Here is a 25,697-nt window from a genome sequence, read left to right as displayed (position 1 = left end):
TATGAGCCTCTGCCCAGAGACAGAATTAGGCTAAGAGTACTTAGAGGGTTTTGGGTAACAATTGTGATTTAAAGCCCTCTTTTCTGTATTCTCTCCTTGCAGGTGGATGCAAAACTTGTCTGAAGTTTTCCAATTATTAAGATGAAAATGTATTCAAAATAATGAAACTTATCAAAGTAAGAAAAAAAAAAACCATCAAAAAACAGAAAATCGCAAAACAAAATTAAAAACCACACCTTCCACAAATATTAAAATGGGGGCTTGAATTTTTCATCCAAATTAGTGAGACAGCTTGGAAATCTCAATCCATGCATGTGACATGACAAGCACAAGATGCTGCTGAACTGAGTTCTGCTTTGATCAGGGGCTATCAAAGGGGCTCTGCAGAGTTAAGCTTATAAGTCCCACCAAAATTTAATAGTTGGGAGATCTTAAACGTCTTTGACTCCATCACAACATTAACTTTTACCTTTTTTTTTCTTGGCTGTCAGAAGACTTTGAGCAATTTCTTTCTAGTGCTTGAAAAACAAAGGCAAGTGACATCTAAACACAGTCAACATGTGCCAGCATTCAATCTCTCAATAACAACTTAATAAACTCATCATAACTAAAGCCAGGTGAGTAATTTAATGCTAATTATTTCCAATTAACTGCTTCTTTTAAAAACAAAAGCAAAGTGAAATTTTAATGTTTTTTTATCAACTATGAATACTTCTAATTTGCAACTCACAGAGCAATCATTTTGACTTTCACTGGTGTTTATATAGTATTGACCAGCTAATTTAAAACCCAAATCCTATATGATTCCAAACTAGATGAATTACAGGACCACTGTAAACTTTGATCAAATCTCAACTTTAGAAAATATCAAATAATATACTCTAATGCAAAAAATAAAACTCAAAGCCCAGAAGTACAGCAGCTGCAGAGGAGGAATTTTTTTCCAGTGTTTTTTTAGTACATTGTTATCTTTTCATCAAATCCCACATATACAGAGGCTTTTGTCTTTGAGAAAATAAGCACTTCATTGGTGAGGAAAATTATTCTCCCTTAAACTTCATGATTCATTTTTTTAAAATCTGTCTTAATGCTTGTTCTTATAACAGTTTGAGGTTAGGCCAAAACAATCTGAATTCCCAGCCACTGAAGTCAAGCCTCTGCCAGTCCCAAGTGCCTGGTGTTGAGCCTGTTGCTGCCAAAGGCACCAGAGTTCCCTGACAGGCACTGCTGACTCAGAGTGTCAGAGCAGAACCAATTCCTGCTCCCCACCCTCAGCCAGACCAAACCCCTGAGATCCCAGCCCAGGAGAGGTGTAATTCCAGCTGCTGGCACTGTGCCTCACACCTTGCTCCCCCGGATGGGAAGGGAAAGGCAGGCTCACTGCTGGCCAGGGGTGTCTGCTCCACCACAGCCATACCTCAGCGCCTGCTCCACACCTGTAACAGCATTCCTCAATTCCTCTCCTTCCCTCTGTAACTCTTCCTTGAAGAGCAGAGGATGGTTTGCCTTTAACAATCCACACAGGCAAAGGGATTACCTGTGATAAAGAGTAATTAAATTGACAGTCTATTTTAACACTCTCCATTTTGTGTGCTTTCACTCTATGCTGAATTCTTAATAAAAGGTTTAATACACTTTTCATGGCACTTAATACCGTGGAACTAAGCAGCTTTATACCTAAAGGTCTGGGACTTGCCCAACCATTTAATATCCAGGCTGGCACTTTAGGATGCTTCTTTTGCAACCTCATAGCGCTACGTGGCAAAATACCCATGCCCTGGTGGAAGTTTTGCTCTGGGGCCAAGGAAGCTGTTTACCTGTGCCACTCTGGAGCTGGCTGTCCCTAGTTGGGAGATCTTTCTCCTACCCTGCCTTCCACCTCCATTTTCTGGATGTGATATCCCAGCCCTTAGGGGTGTACCTCAATGTCCAAGGGGAGTCTTCATCTTCTGTGCTCCTACAGAATGTGGCTAGGCACCCCCTCCAGTGCAAACCCCTCTTTCTCTCCTCAGGCAGGTGGTTTCCCTCTGAAGCCCTGGAAGTTGTTCAGGTATTGTCTCACAATTACTGAAGTTGTTGACTGCACCAGCCTTCAGTGCAGGCCAGCTGCATTGAGCTGTCAGGAGCCAAAAATGACATGTCTGTGGATTAATGGCCCAGCCTGTCAGGATGGCATGTATTTCTGTGTGCAGGAGATGAAACATCCACTTTCCAAAAAGCAGGATTTGCTCTACAATAGACCTCTGCATTGCCCAGAGCAGCGATATTTTTCTGTCACTGAACGTCAACAAGCTACAGTCTGGAGTAAAATATGGTTTACTAAGCCACTGAATAGATAGAGCTTCATATTCCTCCGTGGCAGATGTTACAAATATGCAGACAGACAGTCCTTATTGATCCAAATGGTTTGCAGAAACTCCATTTGAAAGCATATGTTTCTCTGCTTGACATTTTGACATGAGTGACAAGACAAAGCTAGGAATGCAAATGCACAAGAAGAAACTGTTCTTGTGTTGTAAAAGCACATTCCCCCTGCCAAAGAGTTCATAAATGTTGCACAACTAATCACAGCCCAGAAAGACGTGTGAGCTGACCTACAGACACAGAACAGGAGGGGAAATCTGACAGCACGGACTTGAAACAGCCTGAGAGGATCTGCACAGCCCAATACAACCACTGCTTGTTCTTCCCTATGCCAGGACCAGCCTAACAGCAACTTCCACCACGCAGAATAACATCAATTTCAGGAAACCTTTATGTAAACAATGACAGCAGCATCCTGCATCTCAAGTGCTCCTCAGGCCAGGGCACATCCACACTCAAATTCAGCATTTCTCCATTTCACATCCAAGCCTTGCTGACAGGCCTGGACCCTCAGCACTCCTCTCTGCAGACCTGCAGCCCCCCAGCTCCTCCCTGTGCTCCCCAGGGCTGTCTCCAGTCCCCTTCCCCAGCAGTTCCCCATCCCAGAGCTGCTCTGGGGTTCCTGTCCCGCCCTGCTCCCACAGCAGCAGCTCTCTGGGGGGCTTGCAGCAAACACTGCCTTTAAACACCACCTCACTCCTCTGTGAGGAGAGCCGGGGGCTCTGCTGCCACCTCAGTGTCTGCTAGACTGGAAGCTGAAAGCTTTCATGACCAAAGCACCCTCCCAAAACATTCTCACCATCACCAAGCTGGCTTTAGAATCAAACCAAACATCGCAATGGGTTTTTCTGGCCAGCTCCTAAACGGCAGCTGAACTGCAGGAACAACTAAATCTCAACAGCCTGTAGATGCTCTACCTGCCCACAGCAGGCACTTGGCACGAGTTTCTCCTGCCCTGTTACCTGCCCAGCAGCAGGGCCAACACTGCAAAGCAGCATCCTCCTGCAAGGCAGGACACACGGACACGGGGGGCCCCCGCACGGACACGGGGGGCCCCCGCACGGACACCCCTGGCCCTTCCTCTGGGAACAGTGGGCAGCAACCAGGACCAAGCCCACCGGAATCCTCAGTAATGCCCCAAGAGGAAAAAGGGTCTGCAACCTGTAACCACAGCCACTACAGCCGACTGAACACAGAAACATCTGTGTCTGCTTCAATTTACTCACAATTATGCATTTCAGCACTTCGGTGGGCTGGCGTATGTTGCTTCTGGTAAGTATTTAATTTGACAGAATTGCTTCCATATAAATCACATAAAAACACATTAAACAAAAGCCAATTTCTTTTCTGCTGGTATACAGAAAAAGCTATATAAGTCTGGGATCTCTCTTCCTCACAGTTGTCATGGTGTGTAGACCCCGGTGCAGCAGAGCACTCAAGACTTAACTTGAAGCAGCTGAGTAGTCCCTAGGACTTTGGCCACTCACCTGCTTACAATTAGGCACACATTTAATTTGAAATGTGCGTTTTAACTCTACCATCAACCCCCTCAGTTCTTTTAGCTGCAATTCTCACCTGAAGTGTAGGGCTCTGTTGTGTTCTACTTAAATACTTTGGAAACAATTCCATCAGGAAACAAATACACACATTTTACATGATTAAAATATTTTAGAAAAAATACTGAAATGTAGAAAAATTTCCAGGATACTTGCTTTGATGACTGAGTGACTTTTTAGAATCAGAGTCTAAAGGCAAACTGATAATTACCTGCAGCTGTGGGTAATAAACCCTCAGGTTCTACCTCCCCTCACACACAGTTTCTGTTATTGCACTATAACAAAACAGTTAAAAATTTAAACAAAATTCTTTATCTTGAAAAAACCTTGGGGGCACAATGAGCTGTGTTGTGGGGTTTTCACCTAGAAATGTTTCAGATGGTATCTACACAACAGTCACATGTAGCATATTTTTCAGAAATCAGGTTCTGTCCTAGCCACGCATCCAGGCATTTGAAATTTTAGCAAGGTGGGCAAAGATTTTTTAATTTTTTGTTCAAACTTTTTCTTTATCTTGCTGTATGTATTTGTGATTCTGATGACTTCACGTACTCCTTATGTGATATAGAGGCCAAACAGACCTCCTTAAAACTGCAGAGCTTTATAACTAAAACAACAGAACTATGTACTGGAAGAAAAGACATGTTTCAAAGAAATCTATTAAAAAAACAAATTAAAAAGACAAAGCAACTCTCTCAGAGCTGTGCTCTACTACAACACAATGTGAAGTTTCTACCAGCATTAATGGATTTCAAAGAAAGCTACCAATTTCGGTAGGGACAAAAGAAAAGAATTTTGGTAGTACACCTGAAAGTGTCCAGTTAAAAAAAAAAATAAAGAATCTCTACTAAGCCTGACAGTAAATTTAGGAGAAAACAAAACTCACTAAAAAGCTAAAGCTTTATGCATTACTTGCTTCTCTTATTGGTTGCCTCACAAGCTTGGAGAGCCACGTTTCTGCTCTGCTTCCCTCCAGCACCAGAAAAAGCACCGTCCATCTCCAGGAACGCAGAGACACACGCAGCTCCGAGCACAGAGCCCCAACTCTTCCCCACAGCCGGAGAAGTCAGAGCTCTCTGGGGCCTGATGGGAGCTGAGTGAGGCTGAGTGAGGCTGAGTGAGGCTGATTTGTCCCAGCTGCAGACCCAAGCAGCCCTCGGGAGCGTCTCCCAGCAAACAGCCCACAGCTGCCTTGGGTGAAATCACGGATCAAAGCTGATTCTCCCCAGCTGAGCAACGATCCAGCCAAAAAACAGGCACCACCAAACAAATCATTTCAACCCTTAAATAATGTAACAACTGCTTCTGGTAGAACAAATGCTGTTTTTATTTGTTTCCTAAAAATTAAGAAAAATAATAATTAGCTGAGGCAACTGCTTGTATGATGGAATTGAGGCTTCTCATACAAGTGATACAGCTCTACTAAACATGAGTTGCAACCATCCTTTTCTCCCTCCCCCTTCACCACAAGTCAGTTTTTACCTTTAATTTTGCCTTTCTTCAGAGTTTTCTTCTGACTTTCTCCTTGCCTTTCCCGGGATGATGCCAAAGGATGTGGTTTCTCTGAGAAATTTCCAACAGGGTCCCCCAAATGTGTTTTGTTTAGATTTGTGTCATTCTTTAGCTGCTCACAATGTAAGTTCAGGTCAGTAAAGCAAAATAAAAGAAAATAATAAGGTCTGAACAGTGTAGTTGCTGCACCACCCCACTAACATGACTTCCTCTGAATGCTCCACTTGTCACCAACCCAACAGCTTTCAACCTATCTCAAAAGAGAGCTGTTCCAAAATTTAAACAGATTTTAGGAAAAATTTTCTTTCTTTAAGCAATCCCAGCATAAAGTTTAAACTGTAATCCATGTCACATGCTCAAAATTTTAATCAAGTTCCTCTTTCAGGTTAATTTTTGAGACATTTTCCTTTTCAGAGCTACCCCTGAATACCAGTTTATGGAAAGCAGTGCTCTTGAGCCCAATATTAAGAGCTAAACCTTCACCTGCTGAAGCTCAGTATGCTTGACCCATTCCCTGGAGGGAAGCTGATTTACACAGGTGAGAACCCAGGTTTAAGTGGTTTATTCTATCAGCAGACTGAGAAAAAGTGACTTGTTTTGCTGAGACTTCACCTACAATGCAGCAATGGTTATCAAAGCAAGGCAGGTATTGGGAAGTTCACTTTGCAAGACAAGTATTGCACACATGTAGTTGTAACTCAGCATAAAAGCATTCTATCAAGTTTCAACTCTGAAATTAAAAAGCACAATTACTTTTTTTTTTTTCCATTGCAATAGGAAAACATGACATATTAAGAAATAAGAGCAATGCATTCTTCAGGTTGAAAGCAGATTGCCCATGGATTGCAAGCAAATAGAAGAAACCGAGTCACATTTTGGTAAGAAAATAATTTCTAAACTAATGGGTTGATAGAACAAGACACGCTAGAAGTGCTGTGCCACAGATGTCCTTTTGTGAAAGCTCATCATCAAGAGCACAATAAAAGGAAGGTACATTTCATGTACAATCACCTTTGCAATGTAAACATTCCAGGGGAGTTGGAATATTTGGGATCATTATTCCCTTCTTTAAGTACACTCGGGGAAGTTCCAGTTGAAAAACCAGAGCACAGTTTGGTCTTCAAAGTTGTCAGAAACTTCTGCAGTTTCCCTATTTCAACTTGCCAGATATTAAAGGTGAAGGGTCAAATCTGCAGGTGGTGTAAATAAGCACAGCTCTGTGAGAGCTTTCACCTTATGCTCATTTACATCACATGGAAATGATATTTCTCACTTCTTCTGTGAGTAATTGCACATGTATATATATATGCATGAGTGTGGTGAATACATATTATATAGAAAGTAAATGCTTTGATCTGTCAAAAGAAGATACAAATATAAAACAGGAGACAGGATATGAAAATCATACATTCTGCATTTACTTTGAAAACTGGAAAGTTATGGGGAAAGAAACATTATTTATGTTCAAGGAGAACCTGGTGATTTGCTTAAATAATCTAAACCCAAACCACTAGCACATGAAGGATTAACAGCTTCCTGTCAGGGCTGACAGGCTCAAGCTCTGACTTGCTAACTTTTATATAAACAAATAATTACTAGACAGTGAGAGATCCACTGCAGATTCCTATTTTTTGCAGTGTAGGCCCTGGTGCAGCAAAGCACTCAAAACTTAAGGTTAACTTGAAGCAGCTGAGTAGTCCCTGGGTTTTTGGCCAGTTCACTCACCAGCCTAAAATCAGGCGCATTTTTAATTTGAGATGTGCATTTTAACTCCACCATCAATCAGCAGTGCACCTCACCTGTGCACAAAGCAGGTGCTCCCTATAGGGCTCACACATGCTTAAACACTTTCCTGAAAAAGGGCTGCCTGGTTTGGTTCTTCAAGATCCTGCTCAGCTCAGATAGAGTCCTGCAAGACGTTCAAACAGGTGAGAATTAAGGAGCTCTAACACTGCTTGTAAGTTAAACCACACTTTCAAACTTTACAGCACACAGCAAGAGTAAGCCAGGAGGAGAACACTGAGTGTGAAGAATGCTGAAGTTAATCCCCAAATATATTGTATTCACAATTTATTCCACAAATGCAGGTCAGTTAAAATTACAGCGTTTTAGTCTATAATATGAAAAAGACCTAAGGTGAAAGCAAAGATGCCTCAGTAAAAGAGGGTTTCAAGCCCCTGCTCTGGGCTTTGCTGCAGCATGCTTTGTGAGTAACAGCACAGCAGCAGCTCAGAAAAACTCCAGGAGGTTTGTGTGCCACAACAGATTGCACCCTTGTAGCCACTTGAGCACCTCCTTGCAACTCTTCTGCAGCACGTTCCTCTGCTGCTGCTGCTGCTAAAATCTTGAGTTGGTCATGAAATGAGATCTTTCCAATGCAAATCCTTGCACTCTTTCTCCAAAGCATCTTTACAGATTTCTCTCTGTGTAGTCTTTTAGTGCAGCTGCTTCTGCCATAACTAATTAGTGTATTTATGGAAGGGGTTTTTTTCCTGTGGCCATAGGTTTGTTAAGACAACAAAAAGAAAAAAAAATACAGCAAAAGAAGAAGAAAAAAATCTAAAGCTTTTGTGGGCCAAACCTCTAAATAGCATAAATCTAGACAGCTTTATTATTAATTTTTAATTAGTGTGAAGCAAACAGTGCAATCTGTGCCAAGCTACAAATTGCACCATGTTCATGAGGAACCACCTTGACAAGAGAGACTTATTAATTCCTCTAAGAGTACTCCTTCTCTGAGCCCACCATCAATATTCCTCATTTAAAAAGCAGCAGGCTGAGTATACTCTTCCATCAGGCTGGTTTTATGTCACAGTTTGACTTTTCCTCCCTACTGCTTCAAGTAGTAATGCAAAAATGTGGGGACTTTAATCGCCCCATAAATATAGGTGTTGTGTAATTATGCAAATCAGATTAGGAGCAGTGAATGGAATGTTTATTTATCCAAAAACCTGACCCAGGTTGCCTGCTGACTTTCCTGGTATTTGAATGCATTTTTACCTCTGTTCAAACAGAATTTTTCACCCTAATGTAGACAGTGATTTTGCTGCACCAGGATCTACAGCCTTTTCCAAATAGCAGTGTTCTAATAAAGTGAAGAAATCCAGCTACAAAGGGAAATTACAATCTGTATTAGGGATACACTTGAGAAGACACTAAATTATGCCAATTTTGAAAGAGAGTGGTGGTCCATGAAGAGCAGGAGAGGGGACAGGGATCCATTATGTTTGGCTTTCAAACTTCTCTTTGGGAAGGAAACAATGTGTTAGATTTTGGTCGGGTTTTTGCTCGTCATAGGACATTGCATTGGTAACACTTGACAAGATGTTGAATAAGTTATATGTGTTGCTCTGCCTTTGTTCTCCATGTTTCACAGACCAAAAAAAAAAGGTTTTGTACAGCCATTTCTACCACAATTATAGACATGGCCATTAAAATGTTCCTCATTACAAAATCAATGGAAAAAAAGCAGAGCTGTGCTTATATAGTCTGGTCATTCAGGGATGACTTCAGCAGGGAGCATTGCATCCATTATGCAACAAATCCAGTGAAATCTTAAAGAAAGAGATGGCACCAGAGGGCACAGTCACTGCCGTGCCATTATCTCCTGCCTTACAGTTCCTCCTTCCCTCACTCCATTGGTTCCTCCCCATTTTCAGTCATGTAGACAAGAAATAAAAAAGAGCTGAGCAGTTTTTCCTAACAGCTGTCCCCTTAACCTAAAACCCGTTGTTCATCAAAGCATTTATATATATAATATATAGTCATAATATATATAATATATATTATATATATATGTATAACAAAACACAGAAAGTTAAATTAAAAGAGCCACACAGCACGGCAGACATGTAAAAACACAATTCAATAATCCTGTGTTTAAATTTAGAAACTCTGTGGAAGTTTAAATCCTTGTTAGAAGGAAAATGTTCTCTGTTTATTGTTTGTTGGATTTGAGTTATAATTCACCTTTACAGCATTTTTTACTGCTATGCTAATACCAGCTGCTAAGTTCTCTGAGTGAATTATCATCTTGGCTATAAAACAGGGATCTGGGGAAAGGAGAAATCTGAGCATGGCGAACTTTTCTAGCAAGAAACAGGTAATTTTTTTTTTCTCTTAAAAAAACCATACCTGTAAGGGAACAAGTGTTGAAATCCATGGAAAGAAAAGAAAAGTATGGCCCTCAGTCCCAGTAACAGGTCTTCTTTGGCACTTGAGAACAACCACAAGTAGTTTGCCTTTTTATTCATATAGAACAAAATTTACAAAGTCATTCATACATTTTTGTTTGTTTTTTGTTTTTTACTTACTTCGAAAATTGGGAATATTCAAAATACACTTTTACCCCACTTCATTCTTTCATTATTTACAAGTATATACAAGAAAAACATAAGAGTTTGTTTTCTTTTTTCTTTTTTTTCTTTTTTTTTTTTTTTGTTTCTTTTAAATTTTTGTATTAAAAATCTCTGCTGGTTGTTTGTACTGTTTGTTCTGGTCATATGGACGTTCCGTGCGAGGGCTCCATCGCTTCTGGGATGACTCCTCCTGGCACGGCCTGGAATGACATTGGGATGGGGGTTTTCACGGGGCTCTGCCGGAATAGTCCTCCGTTGGGCGACCTGTGTTTGCACTGTATGGAGGGCATGGTGGCCGAGCTGCTCAGCGGCAGCGGCAGGTTGCTGCCCGAGGCCGCCGTGAGTGTCCTGCTGGCACCGTGCGTTGTCTGTTCGGGTAAAAAGGTGCTGACAGAAAGTTGCGTGTTCTGGTAGTCGCGCACCGGCTCCAGGGTCTGCGCTGGCTGCATGCCTCCGATCTCCAGCGCCGAGATCTCGATGGACGCCGGAGAGATCTGCTTGTGGGCTATGTCTTCGTCGATTAAACTGTTCATGCGTCTGTGCACCTGCTCCAGATTCACTTCTTTGTCCTAGTGAGGAAGAAACCACAACAATCAGTCCAAACGTGCTCTCCAACCCCATCCGGCCCCCCTTCCTTTCCTCTGTGTGACCAGAGTTGCTGATCACTCATTACATCACTTGGATTTTAACTGTGCCTGCACAAAACCCCAAGGTCCGGCGACATCTCCAGATGAAAAACCTGATGAAGAAAACACTGAAGAAAACACCAGCTCAATCTCAGCCTGCTGGGGCTCCTGATGTTGTCGATCCCATCCTCCTGGGAGGTAAACTGATGGCTGTGCTTCAGCTAACAAGGGCTGGCCTCAGGGACCAGCACATCCCTTACACCCTTGGCTCACCTTGCACAAGCTCAGAAAAAAGCCTATAGCAGGCAAACAAGCGACCCGGGACTCTGAATTCCAGGGGCAGCTCAGCCCCTTCTCACCACAGGACAGCTCACCACTATCTCATCTATCTGCAGAGCATTTTCTAAAGAACACATCAGTAAAAAACCTCTGACTTCAGGGCAGTTGCTTCATGTGCCAAAATCTACTGGCCAGGGGTTGTGGTGGTGATGGATCCTTGCCTTCCCAGCAGGAAGCCCTGGGTCACCTGTGTGGCACAGAATATAAACGTGCTGGAACACCTCTGAGAGAGCCCTGGGGAGGGGACCATGCATTTTTGTTTGGCACAGTTGCATGACAGACTATAAGCTGTCACCTTGACATGCCATCTGGAAAAAATCTGTGGTCAGAGCTGAGGGAAACAGTGTTGGTCTTTAGAAAATTCTAAATTTAGAAAACGTAGAAAATGGCCATCTTCTGGGAATGCATCTCCTAAGGTTCCCAGAGTGGTCTCTTCAATTGAATGTCAGAACCACTCACATTTTAGCTTCCACGAGGAAATGCAGCAAAAGGAGTTGTCTTTAAATCCTGAAGTAGCAAAGACCTACAGGGGGCTATTTATCACCTCAGCACGGCATTCAGGATGCTCAAATTGGGAAGCAACAAAACTGGCAGGGTGAAGTCAACCACCTGGGATGCTGTCTGACTGAATTTTAACAGCTAGCACTGTATTGCCAATAAAAAGGTATTACACTATATAATTCCTCTACATTTCATAAACCCAGCTATGATTGCAGTTGTAGTTATTTGATGCAAGTGTAACACACAGCAGAACAGCAGCAAAGCACAACAACCCTGGAAGTGGAGAAATTCCCTGGCCCAACAGAAACCTGTAATTACGTTACTCAGACAGCAAGACTCCAGCCTAGGGAGCAGGACTACCCAAAACTTTTGTGTTCCAGTAATCCCTGGCTGCCCAAGGTCAACCTGTGCTAAAATGTTGGTTTAACCCAACACCAGCAGCCTCACTGATTCACACCAAGATCCAGGCTCAGGGAATGAAGAAGCACAAGGTGTCAGTGGCACTCACTCCTCTTAATCTTTCACTGGTGTTCAGGTGGAGCACAGAGAACTACAATCCTATTCCAGGTGATATCCTCTGCTGTGCAACTTTGCCTTCCCCTGTAAATTGACAAGACAATTCCAAAGTCCTGGATTCCAGTCAATGTCAACTACAGATTCAATTCTAACCTTGTGATTTAACACCCCTTCTACATTACTCAAGAACCGCTGAATTTGCTGATCCCTGCATGGGTTTGGAAATGAATTAGTGTTACATGATGTACAGTCCAAACCTGTGTCCTTAGCTTAGGCTAAATCCATATTGATTTCAACTGGAATACAGTTGCTCCACAATTACAAGGCTGAGCTGCATGTTGCAAATTCTTTGCTAATCAGTGGAAAATGAATTCCTATTTAATTTATGTCATAAATTCACCAAAATCCCAATGAAGCTCCCAGAAACCTGGGGGATATAATCTTCCTCACCAAAGAAACAAATAACTTCTAAAAATCCTGCATTTTCAGCCAAATCCTCTAATCAGATAATTTTGAGTTAGAGAAAAATCAATGGATAATAAAATAAAAACTAAACTTTTTTGACATGAAGGGATCACACTACACTTGATCAGATAACCCCTGCGGCTGTATCAAGTCCATCCTGACAACAAACACACCTCACCTGTCAGGCCCTTCATTCAGTACATTAGACAATGCACTAATCTGATGATAACTCAGAGGCTCTTCCCTAAATTCTGCAGCTAGGAAACTGAAGGATTTATGGTACAGTGGCCAGAGGATTACATGGATTTAATTCATCATTTCCTCAGTTCCTTTTTCTTGAAGTAGAAATAAAATTGCAGAGCTGGGGCAAATGTGTGAAAAGTTCTTACATTATTCCCCGATGGGAGCAAGAGCTTGACCTCTCTGGGTGGGTTCCTTTGGAACAGGTGTCCAACCACTCACTGCTGCATGTTCCTCACCTGTTTGCCAGCAAAAGCTTGCTGCAAATTCTGCTTGTCCACAAACTTCAGCTAGCACCATGTGTGATGATGTTGTGTCTGAGGAGCTAACCCCCAGAAGCCCATCATGCAAAGCCTCTTTAGGTACCCTGTGCTGTTCCTTCCCTAAATGATGCTGCCAGCTGGGATGTGGACTCCCAGCTGGCATTCTGGGTATCTGGGACTCACATTCCTGTCAAGCTTCCACTACAAAATAAGAAAACAAAAGAGAGCTTGGGTTAGAACTGAGTAAATATTAGAGCAGATATTCCTCAATGAGGCCTTGGTGAAATGCTCATGACTCATTTACATTTTTCTGAGCTTTTGCCAAATACTAATGCCTTCTTCAGATCCTTTCAAGTGAAAATATACACCAACATTTTATTTATATTTTAATTTTTTTTGGATTGCAAGTACATCCTAAGTGTATTCCTCCTGCTTTGCTAGTGGAACAAGTAAAATGTGACTTGGATGAAGCCAAGTCAGAGGGAAAGGTGAGATTTCAGTAATTGCAACAAGCAGTCATTAATTGTTTGCAGAGCAAAAATAAATTCATGAATGAAGCAGGATCTTCATTTGGAGCATCTGGGCACAGAAGGTCATAAAATTCAAAGCATGAATTAATCCTGGTTACATATTTAGCTGAGCCCTCTAAGGTGTAAACATGAAGAGCCACAGCTGGGATGCTCTTCATCTCCAGGTCCAGAGCACAGGGATTACTAAGGACCACATCCTTTGGAATGTTCCCCTCTCCCGGGCTAACAGGCCTTTTCTCCTGCTATGCACAGTCCAGCCCGGACAGCATTCCTCAGGAAATGGTGGATTTGCAGTTGCTTATGTTCCACAATACAGACTCCTGTTTCACTGTGCTAAAATTTTCATTCTCAGTAAAGATTAAAACCAGTTCCTGCACACAAACATCATGTTCTATCTGAACATGAAATACATAGAGAAGCAAATACTTGGGATCTCCTTAAGAGGTAGGAGTGATGATTTCATTTGCCTACTTCTCTTTCTTCAGCATTAAGCACAACTTGCTGGCCTTATTAAGATCAGAAAAAACCATTTAAAAGGCTTTCAACAGACCAGGAATTCATATTATTCCTTCTTTCCATTGTCAAAATAAAATGTTTGCAAAGGTTATGGAAAACAACTTGTCTCTGAGGAATTATAAAACCACATTTTAAAGGTTCTTCCTTCTTTCTTTGTCTTATTAGACAAAGAGCAGCTAAATGACTAAATGTCAAGGTTTGTATGAGACTATCTTAATGGTGATTGAATGATTCTTCAAATACTTTTAAAAAAACCTAAGATAGAATTCAGAAACCCTTGAAAAGATTAGTTTGTCATTGCACATCATCAAACTGTTTTGAATCCCAAGATTTCCAGAAGCAGAGGTTTTGAGATAGCTTTATATGACAAGTCAACCTTTCAGAATCTGTAAATTCTGTAAACCTAATCTTTTTTTCTCTTTATTGTTTTTCTGGGAAATTCAGTAACATAGCATATGTTACTGAAAACTAACAAGCTAAATGGAGAAAGGTTTAAATGGCAATAAAGCCAGAAAAAGAAATCTTAAAAGTTATGATGTTTTGCTCCATTGTCAGCTCCATGATATCCTTTATTTTTAGTTCTGTGCTTCTCATTATATATCAATAATTTGTTAAAAATCTTTTTTGCACATAATATATAAAATTTAGTTACTATTATAAATATGTCACATCTTAGACATTTCATGCCAATTCAACTTCACTTCTCAAGTATGGCTGTGTTGGACACAAGTATATACTTGTGTTGCCAGAAGAAGATAAAATATTTTTCCTTTGCTGGCTTCATAATTTTATTTTTAATATTAATGTTGTACTCCAAATAGATCAGTTGAAGAAATTAATCAGTGAAGGAAAGAAATGTCTAAGGAAAATTAATTACACACCCAAAAGATGTGTATAATCATAATGGATAAGTCTTATCTTCTGCAGGCTCAAGGAAAACAGCGAACCAAACATTGCTGCTGGTCAGGAAATTCTCTTACTCATAAATACCAAGTGAAATGTCAATGTCCCCAGTGAGTTTGAGTTCTGGAAGGGCATTTGAAGGGCAGGTTTCTGATAGTTCCCAAGCATCTGATCACAAGCAACAGGTTCCATGGCCTCTGACTGACAGCAGGAGCACACCCTGGCCTGGAGTGGGTCTGGAGGATGCTCACCGGAATTATCTGGGAATGACTAAACCTGCATGGCCACACCTGCAAGAAACTGTGACTCCCTTTCAGGACTGACCAAGTCTGGCCTTTGCACACAGAGTGAAATTATGGCAAGATAGAAATGCAGACACCGTGACTTACAGAGTAATCAATATTATTTTTTCTAGCTTATTTTCTGTGACTCTTGACAGTGGGTTCTAATAAAAGCCTGTGGGCAGTCTCATTGGAAGAATATGCTGCTAAATGGGAGGTTTGGAGTCAGTTAACATGATCAAATTCAAGGGTGTTGGAAGGGAGCTACTGGCTGATGTTTTTAAGAAATTGCCTACATCACTCCAAGAACAACTAATTTAAAGGTAATATTGCTCAGTTGACTGCCTCACAACACTTGGGATTTTCCAAGGGAAATTTTTTTTTGAGAAAAATATTTTTACAAAAGACACCTTTTTTGCATCTGATTTATTGTTTCTGATTTCTGTGAGCTTATCACAGACTTCAAGAAAAGCCACTTTCAAGGCATAAAAATGCTACAAGATGACGAAGCAGCTCCAGTAAGGCAAAAAAGGAAGACAAATGCCCAAACAGGAAAGTCTAATATCTGCAGAAATGTGATGCTAAAACTATGCCAAAACTGTGATAAGTTGCATCAGCATCCAACACATGCAGATAAAACACACTAGACTGGAGGAGAAAAAGATTGATGGCCCTGACCCCAGAAGGACTAAAATTTCAGACACGTAGCCAATATGGGCAGACAGGCTCATATAGGGAGGGAATATCTTGCATATGTCAACACTTCCCAGTCAGGTGCTGGTAACTGTGCCAAGAATTAAAAGCCTGTTAAAGTGGTTAATAAGGCTCAGGAGAAATGCAGAAAACAATGCTTTTAAGGTAATATACCTTTAATCATCAATCAGGGCACATTTCTGGGGTTTTTTTTGTTTCCTGTCCTGGGTGACAACATGAAGGATTATCTTCTGGTGAGAGAAAGAAACCTAGACACAAATGCTAATATTAGGTTTTCATTTGTGCAAGAACTATTTTTAAATTTTTAAAAAATTAATTTTGTGCTTAGGACTGCATTTCAAAATTTGAGACAAACCCCAGTGTCAGACAGACACTTCCTCTTCTGCCCTTGACCAGGAAACATGCTGGTCTCTCTCCCAGCCATACAAAAATCCTCTTGAGTCATATATGTGTGTTTGTAAGGACAGGTGTCAGAGGGCATGAGACACAGGTGCTGGAAGGCACTCAAAAAGGAACACTGAGGCACTTCCAGGCACAGCCAGCCATACTGCAGAACTGAAAAAGGAGGCAGAGAAAAAAATAACTGAAACAGCAAAGTTTCCACGCTCAGGTAACCACAAACTATTCTCCTCTTACTCAGCATCAAACCCCACAGCTCCACCCGGCAACCAGCTTCAGTCCATGGGGTTTCAGACATCGTGGACTCAAAGATTTAGCTTGTTAAAGAGAAATAAAGATTATTTTGAAATCCTGTATCCACCCAGGGTCATGATCATGACTTTTAGCTATAGCTCCTGCACATGCAAAGCTCTGATTTAGAGGAGGCTCTGACAGACTGGCAAAACCAGAAGAGAAAGCGGTGATGATGTATGTAAGACGTGTGCTGCACAACAATGACAACAGAGTCTGGTGTGACACCAGTGCAAAGAACCCCTTCCAGTGTGACTCACGGTGACACTCCTGACTCCGGAGACTCCGCAGCCCACAGTGCGCTGAAATGCAGAGACGTGCACACAGCTGCAGGGGTGAGGTGTGTCTGCTGTCAGTAACTCAACACAGGCAACTGACCCAGCCAAACGGCACAAAATGTGACATGAAACTTGCTGAGTGGTTTCTGAGTGTGCTCTGCTCAAAGCTCGTTTGGCCATAACAGAATCTTATTAGAAATACGCAGGGATGCACCTCAAGAGCCTACTTGAAAACCTGCTTTTAGAAATAGGCCCAATCCTGCAATCAAGATTCTGCTCTTATAAGTGGAAGCTCTACCATGTATTTTAAATTAGCAATTAGCTAAATTATCATCCATAAGCCAGCTGTTAGAAGAAGGCACTGAGGCTGACATCAGGTGAGGTCCAGTTGGCTGTTACCTAATTGAAAGTATAAAAGAAATGAAAGTTTTGCGGTATGGTAATTTCATTCAATGTGGAATCATCTGCAAAGAAACGAAACTTCATAAAAATTATGTACAAGAGAGGCCAGCTTATTCACTAGGTGATGCTCTCCTTCACCAGAGAGCAGAAATTCCTTTATGAAGAGACAGTAATACTCTTTTTCCTTCTAAGTAAACCTGAAAAAAAAGTGAGATATTACATAATACTGCGAAGTTGATGTTAATGTGATAGAAAATTGTTTCAAATACATTGCCAAAGTTTATTTCCAGCTCCCCTCAGCCAGAAGATAGGTGTAAATAAATTATTACCAAAAGTCTAGACACCAAACAAGTAAGGGTGACTTGCTACAGAACTGGTGCAAGTAGCAAGAACCTTGGTGAAGCAGTTCACATCTTCCCACACTCCTATTACACACCTTACCCAGGCTGGATTTATCTAAAATCACATCTAACCAGGGGTCTAATTCTGACGTGTCCCACAGGGCCTGCCTGTGAGCCTTGCCACGATCACCCCAAAAGCGATCTCCCCAGCAGGCCAGTGAGGCTGACAATGCACACCACTTTAAACCAGCCAAACCTCTGTCTTATTTATCCTCTTCAGCTGCATCCCTGTCTCTGTGAATAAACACACAGGACACAGTCCTGATGGGGGAACAGCAGGTCACCCCGCAGTGTCACAGTCTGCACCCACACTCACCACCATCCATTAAGTGCAATCACAGAGAGCACACAGAGACCTCACAACTCCCCACAGACCAAACCTGCTAGGGAAGAGGCTGTGATAGCATTTTCATTTGTTACTCAATATGAAAGGGGACGTTCAGCCTCGTGCTGAGATATTCAAGCTCTAAAATCCTTACCAACCTTGGTTCACCAGCTGGTAACCTAACGACAAAGAGAATGAGTGAGTGGTTCACATGGTACAGATGTTTCCACAGTTTTCATGATGTGAAAAATAAACAGGACAACAAGAGAATGCAAAGAAACATTTCTCAGCACAAGCAGCAAAATGCAGTACAGGATGAGTGCTGGTTGATGAGCATGCCAATGTCTCTGCAGAGGAACTCGGGAGAGAGGAGAACTTGCGACTGGAGAAACCTCTACTGTGTAGACACTACAGGCTGCAGTTACAGGCATTCCCAACAACACGGGGTGAGGATCAAGGGGGTTCCAGGGGAAGGTAAAGATGAGGGGAAAACTAACAGGGATTCATCTGTGCAGGCATTTTCAACAAGAAACCGATCATCTGTATGTTTATTATAAATTCTCACCATGCTTCTGAGGCCCAGCCTCACATCATTGGCCATCTCCAGATGGAAAGGGAAAGGAAGATGTGGGGAGAAAAAAAAAACAAAAAGGATCAAGATAGTGAGGCTAATAATGTAATTTAATATTTCACTCTTTTCAGCAAACATATAATTTCTTATACTTCTGGTCTGAAATGGCATTGCAACAAGAGGATGGCCCTCAAGAGGGTGGTGTTTTCAGAATCTGACATCATCTAAAATTACACTGTGAGGTGACAGATTACTCTTTTATGAAGGAAAAAATAAATTCATGAAGCTTCTATTTCAAAACTCACTAAAACTTAATGGTTTCTTTACATTGCTTTATACATTTTTTAATCCTAAATTATAATCTAAAATATAGTCCATAAGGGATGCAATTTCTCACTCTAGTGAGCCCAAATCAAAGCAATGCTGTCCTTTAACAGTCTGAATTACTCTACTGGAGCATCAGGCATAACAGATTGCTCCACACCCTCCTTCTTCACCATTCCTGTCTAGTCACATCCAATTCTCAAAAGTTCCCATTTTTTCCTATTATAACAGGAGTAGAAGAGAGGGCTGGCACAGGAGACAAAGAACTGCTTCTACAGCCTGCCTGATGCCCAGTGTTAGCTGACTGACAAAGCCTCTCCACTACAGCCTTACAACACTAAAGCCTTACAAAGTCTTACACCTACCTATTAGCCACAACTTTTGCAATTAAAAATTGAATTTTTAAAAGGTTTCTGCACACCCATTCAGAGCTGTATTTTGGAAACAGCCCAAGCTCCTATTTTGACATAAGACAAGACATGACCAGCCAAATCATTAAAATAGCTCAGCACAATAACAGTCTGGCCACCAGTTTCCCAAAAGATAACTCTTGCATACTGAGTAGTTCGTAAGAAATAGTACTTATTATACTGAGTGAGTTTTTGTAGCTCTTTTTTTATATATGTGTCTATAAATATGGGTCTGGACTTATGGAAAATCATAACCAAGCCATTGATTAATTAAAAAAAAACACAAAAAGGAAAAAAGGAAAGATAATATTTTCCACAGTATCAGTATCTGTGATACCTTAATATTTTGGTAATATTAACCACAGGTTATTTCAGGTACTCTAAAATTATTTAAATTCGATTGATAAATAGGATTATAAATTGCATGTTAATATCATTGCATGGTAAGGTCAATCTTCACCAGATAACTTCAATGCACATGTAACTCCCCTTTTCTGCTTCATACAAGGTGGTTTCAAAGCAACTGAAGTTTGATCCTATGCAGTAAAAGGAATGGAAGTGTTTTGGTGCTCTGGGTGAGATTAGAAGACACCCCATTTAATTTTATATACATGCTTAAATGCTTAGTCAGATCAACACCTAAGGCATTTTACAAACCACAAAAATGCAAAAGAAATTTGAGAAAAAGTCACATTTTATGCTTTTTTTATTTTAAACTTTTACTGATTTTGTTATTTTACACCCCCTTCAAAAAGTCAACTTTAAAATACCGCCGTAGGCTGAGATAAGACATACAAAAATTAGCTGTGTAAACATTGTGTGAAGAATCTAAAAGAATCTGACACATTAAGGCTCCAATTCAGTAAAATACATAAGCTCATGCCAAGCTCATGAGTAGCCACAGAAGTTCTCTGGGATAGGCAATGCAATGCAAATTAAGCAAGTACTTACACTCATCACCAAACTGAAACTTAAACAGGTTATTTCTTTTTGATTTCCCTGCATGGCAACACTCATTTTTTAAACTTATTTCTGCTGAATAATTTTCTTCCCCCCTAAGGTTCATGCCAGGTAAATCCAGATTATATCCCTAAGGTTCCCATTAGCAGGGTTTTCTTACACGACAGAGAAAAATTAAACCAAACACAAAAATCCCTTCCTTGCAGTTAGGGAAATACGCTGGTATAAAACTCAATTGCTTCTCCACTGCTTTGGGTAGCAGAAGGCTGGGCCCAGTGCCATAAATCACAGGGATGACATGTCACTGTTAAATCCATTACAGCCTTGACCAAAATCTATGGTGATCAATAGCAGGAGTTGAGTGATTTCATTGGATTCTGGATGTGCACCCTGCCTGGGACCAGGAATTACAGAATATCTGCTTCACTCTAGGCACCTCCAAAGAGAAAATCTTGTTTCTTCACTCACATAAAAAGGCAACATGGAGTTAGTTTAGATGCCCTTCGAGCTACTACCAGCCTCTGTACAAGGTAATTTATTTATTATATATCAACCTTTTTTTTCTTTTTTTTTGACTGGTTCTTCCAGCTTATACTTTGTCATCAAACAACATTAAACTTTGCATTCTGGGTTGACTGATTCCTAACACCACTTTGCTGATTTAAAAATGCTAGTTAAATGAAGTTCCTCAGCTTATTACATTCAAAGCCAGTCTGAAACTGAATTTTTAGATGGCATTAAAATGTATTATTTTGCCAATGTTTGCATGATTTATTTTCCCCAAACAAACCTTTATTTATTCTTAGAAAAGTAGAATACAATACAGTAGTACAAACAAATGATAATTTATATGCAACTGAGCAAAAAATGTACAAAGATTTCAGACACGTCATTAAAATACAGAAAAATAATTTAAAATAAAAACAAGATAAAATATAGAGAACATGCAATGAAGGGAAAATAAAATATCAGTTTGATGATCTCATGTTTCCTTTCACTCAAAAGGAACCATCCTGGGGCAAATCAAATTATCACATAAAAAGATAACACCACAAAGGAGACAAGGTAAATGAAGTGACAAGGAAAAAGACAAGGAAAGTGAAAATAATGGTGAAAGCAAGAGACTCTTTAATAATCAAAACCAACACTGCTGACACCATGCTGAGGGTACAGAAGCCTCGATTGCCACGGGATAGTGTCTGGCTGGAGAATAAAGTGAGGTGAGCACAGCACAAAGCACAGCTCTTAGCAGTGACAAATCTGGATCCATTGGACTCGTGCCTGCCAGCTCCTGTTTCCATTTGTGAGGTACACTGGCATTCCTGCTCCTCTAGGACCAGCAGAGAGCCTTAGTGGGTAACTTTCATGGCCCCTAAAGCTGGAAGAACGGGTTTCTGAGGTAGGCTGGGACTTGCACATCAGTGGGCATGGAGACAAGGGAGTTTAAGGCAGATCACAAGGGGCTGACCCTTGTGAGATAGAGGGTATTCTTCCTTTCACTGTGTACTGCCCAAATACTTGTGACAATTTTTAGAATAATTTTGCTACCTCCCACTATCTCATAGAGCTTGCAGAGCCTAGACTTTTTGAGATTCAGGAGATTATTAAGCTTGGAGTAGCAGGAAATGGGAATTGTAAGGTTCTGTTACTAGTACACAAGACTCTTCCCACTCTGAACAGCACCTGAAATGCTGTTTTAATAATGCCCTTTTAATAATTTAAAAATTAAAATGACAGAAAAGTGAAGAGTCTATTGAATAAAATGATTTTGCAGAAGCGTGAGAAAGGAAAGAAATCACAAACTAAGCTGTGAAGACTGAGGTTGTTAATGAATTATAAATTTGACACAAGTTATGAGACAATGACTAGAAGCAACTCAGGAAGTGGAAATCTCTGCTATGCCTTAACCAATAAAACTCCCAAATCTTGCACTACAGATTCCCAAACACACTGGGTCCAGTTTCTGAAACACTCACATTGCTAGGAACAGGACAGCTGGTTTGGAAAAATAGGTTTTTGATTAATTGTATATATTACCTGTGCAAAGAAAGAATCCAACCAAGAATTCGCTGGGGTCATTCTAACGTGATCTTTCAAGAGCTATATCAAATATAAGTCAATATCAATCAGTATCACCTCTTATGAGAGATGCAACAATTATCAGATTCCAGAAAACAAAAATCATCCTGCACTCGTGACTAATTTTGTTTAACATGGGGTTGCCTGTTAATAATCTCATGCACAGTGAAAAATGTGAGAATTTAACTTTCCATTAATAGCAGGATATTTTATCTTTGCATATAGGTTTCCATTGTTTTGTAGTATATGGATGAACTAGGAATTCTTTCTTCGTAATTCTGGTGAGATTTTAGAAGCAATAATCTTCAGAGGAATAGCACATCACACAAAAACACAGCTGACAAAGCACAGAGGCTGTGGGGAGCCCCTTGCAGGAGGCAGCCACGCTGGATCATAATCACAACAAAGATGTGAAAACTGCCTTTCAGTCCTTCAAAGAGGATAAAAGATACCAACAATCTGATGATGTGGCAAAGCCCTTGGCTGTTAAATTATCCAAATTACATCATGGCTTACTGATATTGTGAAAGAAATGCACAGGAATCACACAGGAAGTTAAAGAAATCCAGAGGCAATTGTCACAAGTTCAACATTTATATGGTACCAGGTTTTTATAACTTCAACTGATTGCTCAGTCATTTAAAAGGGACGTAAAGTAACTGAACAAAGACTCCAGAATAAATATTAATTTTTCACAACTCCCTAATTTTCTGAAGCTTACTGAAGTCAAAAGATTAGGTATCAGTATTTCAGGCTGAGTAGCAGCTGTGTAAATTCAAGATTTTAGCACACAGAGATAGATGTATGAGCTGGCTAAATTTCACTGTGGCTATTGGATGACTGGTACTAACAATGAGTGGAGGGTGATTATAAATTCCAGAATATCTTTTTGGAAAAAGATGACCTAGTGCAAGTTTTTCTGAGTTAAAAAATAATAAGGCAATTTCAACAATACCAAATATTTTCCAGCTTGAAGAGATTGCAAACTTGAGCACTAATAGAAGAATGTGGCATGGTGTTGCAGCAGTACATTTTTTCTTGATGCTCGAGCTAATCTTTCTTTTGTTAATCTGATCTGATAAGGATTAAATAGGGATAACATTAAGATTTGCGCAGTAAAACTCATTAGAAACATTTTTACCAATCTCCTTCAAATAGAATAAAAATCAACATCCTGAAAAAGATCAACCCAGCCCTCGCTCTTCTAGCAAGAAATTTCACTATTCCTTGAAAGACACAATTGTGAACCAATGGTGACATGGAAAAAAGAAGGAAATTCATCTTTTCTGGAGGTTTGTCTTAATGAATTGACCTAGTGCATAGGAACAATACTATTCTTTAAAAAACTTTTGTGGGGTTGAGTTTCTTCATACTCAAAAAATGTAAAAAATATTTTAATTGGAAGCAGTGTCCCCTTGACATAAGTCTTCCTAAGGAGTCTACAAATGTAGATCAGGTTAATATCAACGTCCAACTTATGTTGTCAAGTTTCAAAAGACAGGCTTCTGCTCATCTCACAGTTAATACTAAGTTCTTCCCACTCAGTGTAATTAAGAGCTGTGATTTATACCATGCAGACATCTGAGTCCCTGGAAATCAATGTACTGGCTAAGCCTAACCTCCACAAAAGCCTAAGGAATACAAAGTGGAAAAAGAAAAGACAACAAACTGGCAAAAAACACCACCTTAATGTCAGCTGAAAACATTTCTTCAACACCAACGAAGGCAATGCACATTTTTCTAGCCACAGACTTCACAGACCCTCAACACAAAAAATAAGAGTTTCTAAAAAAAAACTTTTTCTCTCTCTCCAGCAAGCTGCACGCCACTCAACCCTGTCACAAATCTGCCATAGTAGTTGTACATTCATTGTCCCAACTTTATTTTTTTTTTTGAGTTGGCAATTGTTGACATGATACAACCAACCAAGTGTGTCATGCCAATGTGAGAATGCTACACAAGGGCTTCACAAGGCAGGACAACTCCTTGTTCAATCCTGGTTCCACTATAATTTTTTCTGAGGGACTTATAAAGCTCCTAACAGGGTGGCCAGAGAAGCCAAATGTTGCCACCTCATCTTTGCCTTGCAGACAACATCAAAATCTAACCTCAGACTGCAAGAAAATCAGCTTTTTCTGTGACCCTTCCCAAGCTCTGCTTCACAGAAGAAACAAAATTTTCAGGTGATATCCCAACACCTGTGTTTTGCCAAAGCCTTCCTAAAAGCAGAAGAAAATCAGCAGCATGATTTGGGTTTACAGCTCTTACTGAATGAATGACTTGTCTGGAGATGCAGCTAAGAGGCAGATTTCATGTTCTGTGTGTGCTATTCATGCTGTAGCTCTGTCATTATAGCTCTAGCTGTAGAAATGATGACTAACACACAGTGCTAGAAATGAGCTGTCCTGAACACTCCTCCTGGAGATCAAACTCTCCTTGTGCTTTTGGTCCCCTGTGCCAGACTCAGTCACTGCTTCTGGCTCAAGCAGAGGAACACTCAGGACTTCACATCCCCCCTCAGCCCTGGACCCTGCCCTTCCCATAGTTTTGAAACTTTTTTCTTCTAAGCACATCAAAAGTCTTCGGCCTATATTCACCATATCTTTCAAAACTTGGTTTCCTACCTGAACTGCAGTAGCCATCAGATGTCCCACTTCAATCCCTCCTCACTGGTAGTGCATAAATAAAATATGTCAGGCCACCAATCTGCCAGGACATACTGCTACATTCACTTGCTGATTTGGTTGAGTGGATGTTGTGGTGACTGTGACAAGAGTCCCCAACTCCTGGCGTGTGCAGCAGGGCCGGAGCAATGTGGCCACGTGGCACGTGTGGCCATTGGCCTAGGCAGAGTTCCTGAGGATCCCGCCTGTCCCTGGCTCTGGGCAGCTGTCACCCTCCTCTCCAGCTGCTCTGATCGACCCACAGGGTGCCTCTATCTGCCTGCCTGTCACTGCACCCAGCTGTCCCTTCCACGGGGCCCCTCCATCCCATCCTGCCTGGCATTCCCTCTGCACGCCCTCCTCCAGCCAGCCCTGTGCCCTCTCACTGGGAACACGCACCTCCTCGTTCAGCCCTTACACCTGCTGCACCAGGGCTCTGCTCCCCTCTCCTGGCAGCAACCCCATCACGGATCTTTCTGGAACCTGTCCATGCTCCGTTTAATTTGCCTCTAACCCAGCCCAGTTGTGCTCCAAGGACAGGCCTGGCACCATGGACAGCGATCTCCTCAAGCACAGCTCTACCACGGAGTAACTTCAGCTCACTTTAGAACACAGAGGGTTAAAAGTATTCTATGTTTGACAAAGAAACTGCCAAAGAGCACTACAAAAGCAACTTTTAAGAACACACCAGAGGGAAAGGGGAGGAAAGGATGGGAAAGGGAAAAAAGATGGGATGGGGTAGGCACAGATATGCAATAATCCTTCTTAGAGTTATTAAAAAAAGAAAGGAAGGGGATGGGTGAAAAAGAAAATATTTAAACGTGGGAAGACAGATCCTTTTTCAGCAATGGAAACTGAGTATTCAAAACTCCTTGCAATAACAGAGCGAATTATTCCACCTTAGCTATAT

At 41.0% G+C, this 25,697-nt stretch overlaps 1 protein-coding gene across 4 annotated transcripts in view; it reads right to left on the bottom strand.

Annotated features, from left to right (window-relative positions):
- Window positions 1-6,733: 6,733 nt before the first annotated feature.
- The window catches only part of GRID1 (glutamate ionotropic receptor delta type subunit 1), a 485,278-nt gene continuing 466,314 nt past the window's right edge, over window positions 6,734-25,697 (bottom strand). For 3 of the 4 annotated variants that reach the window (XM_063406045.1, XM_063406046.1, XM_063406047.1), the window contains one exon: window positions 6,734-10,359. In XM_063406045.1, the coding sequence (XP_063262115.1) occupies window positions 9,931-10,359 (429 nt within the window). In that variant the 3' untranslated portion in view covers window positions 6,734-9,930. The remainder of the gene's footprint in view (window positions 10,360-25,697) is intronic. The other variant, XM_063406048.1, reaches the window with a different exon arrangement.

The sequence above is a fragment of the Prinia subflava genome, chromosome 9, assembly GCF_021018805.1.
Source record: "Prinia subflava isolate CZ2003 ecotype Zambia chromosome 9, Cam_Psub_1.2, whole genome shotgun sequence".
NCBI classification, from domain to species: Eukaryota; Metazoa; Chordata; class Aves; order Passeriformes; family Cisticolidae; genus Prinia; species Prinia subflava.
The sequence above is the reverse complement of the archived record's forward strand: the minus strand, read 5'-3'. Positions and strand labels throughout refer to the sequence as shown.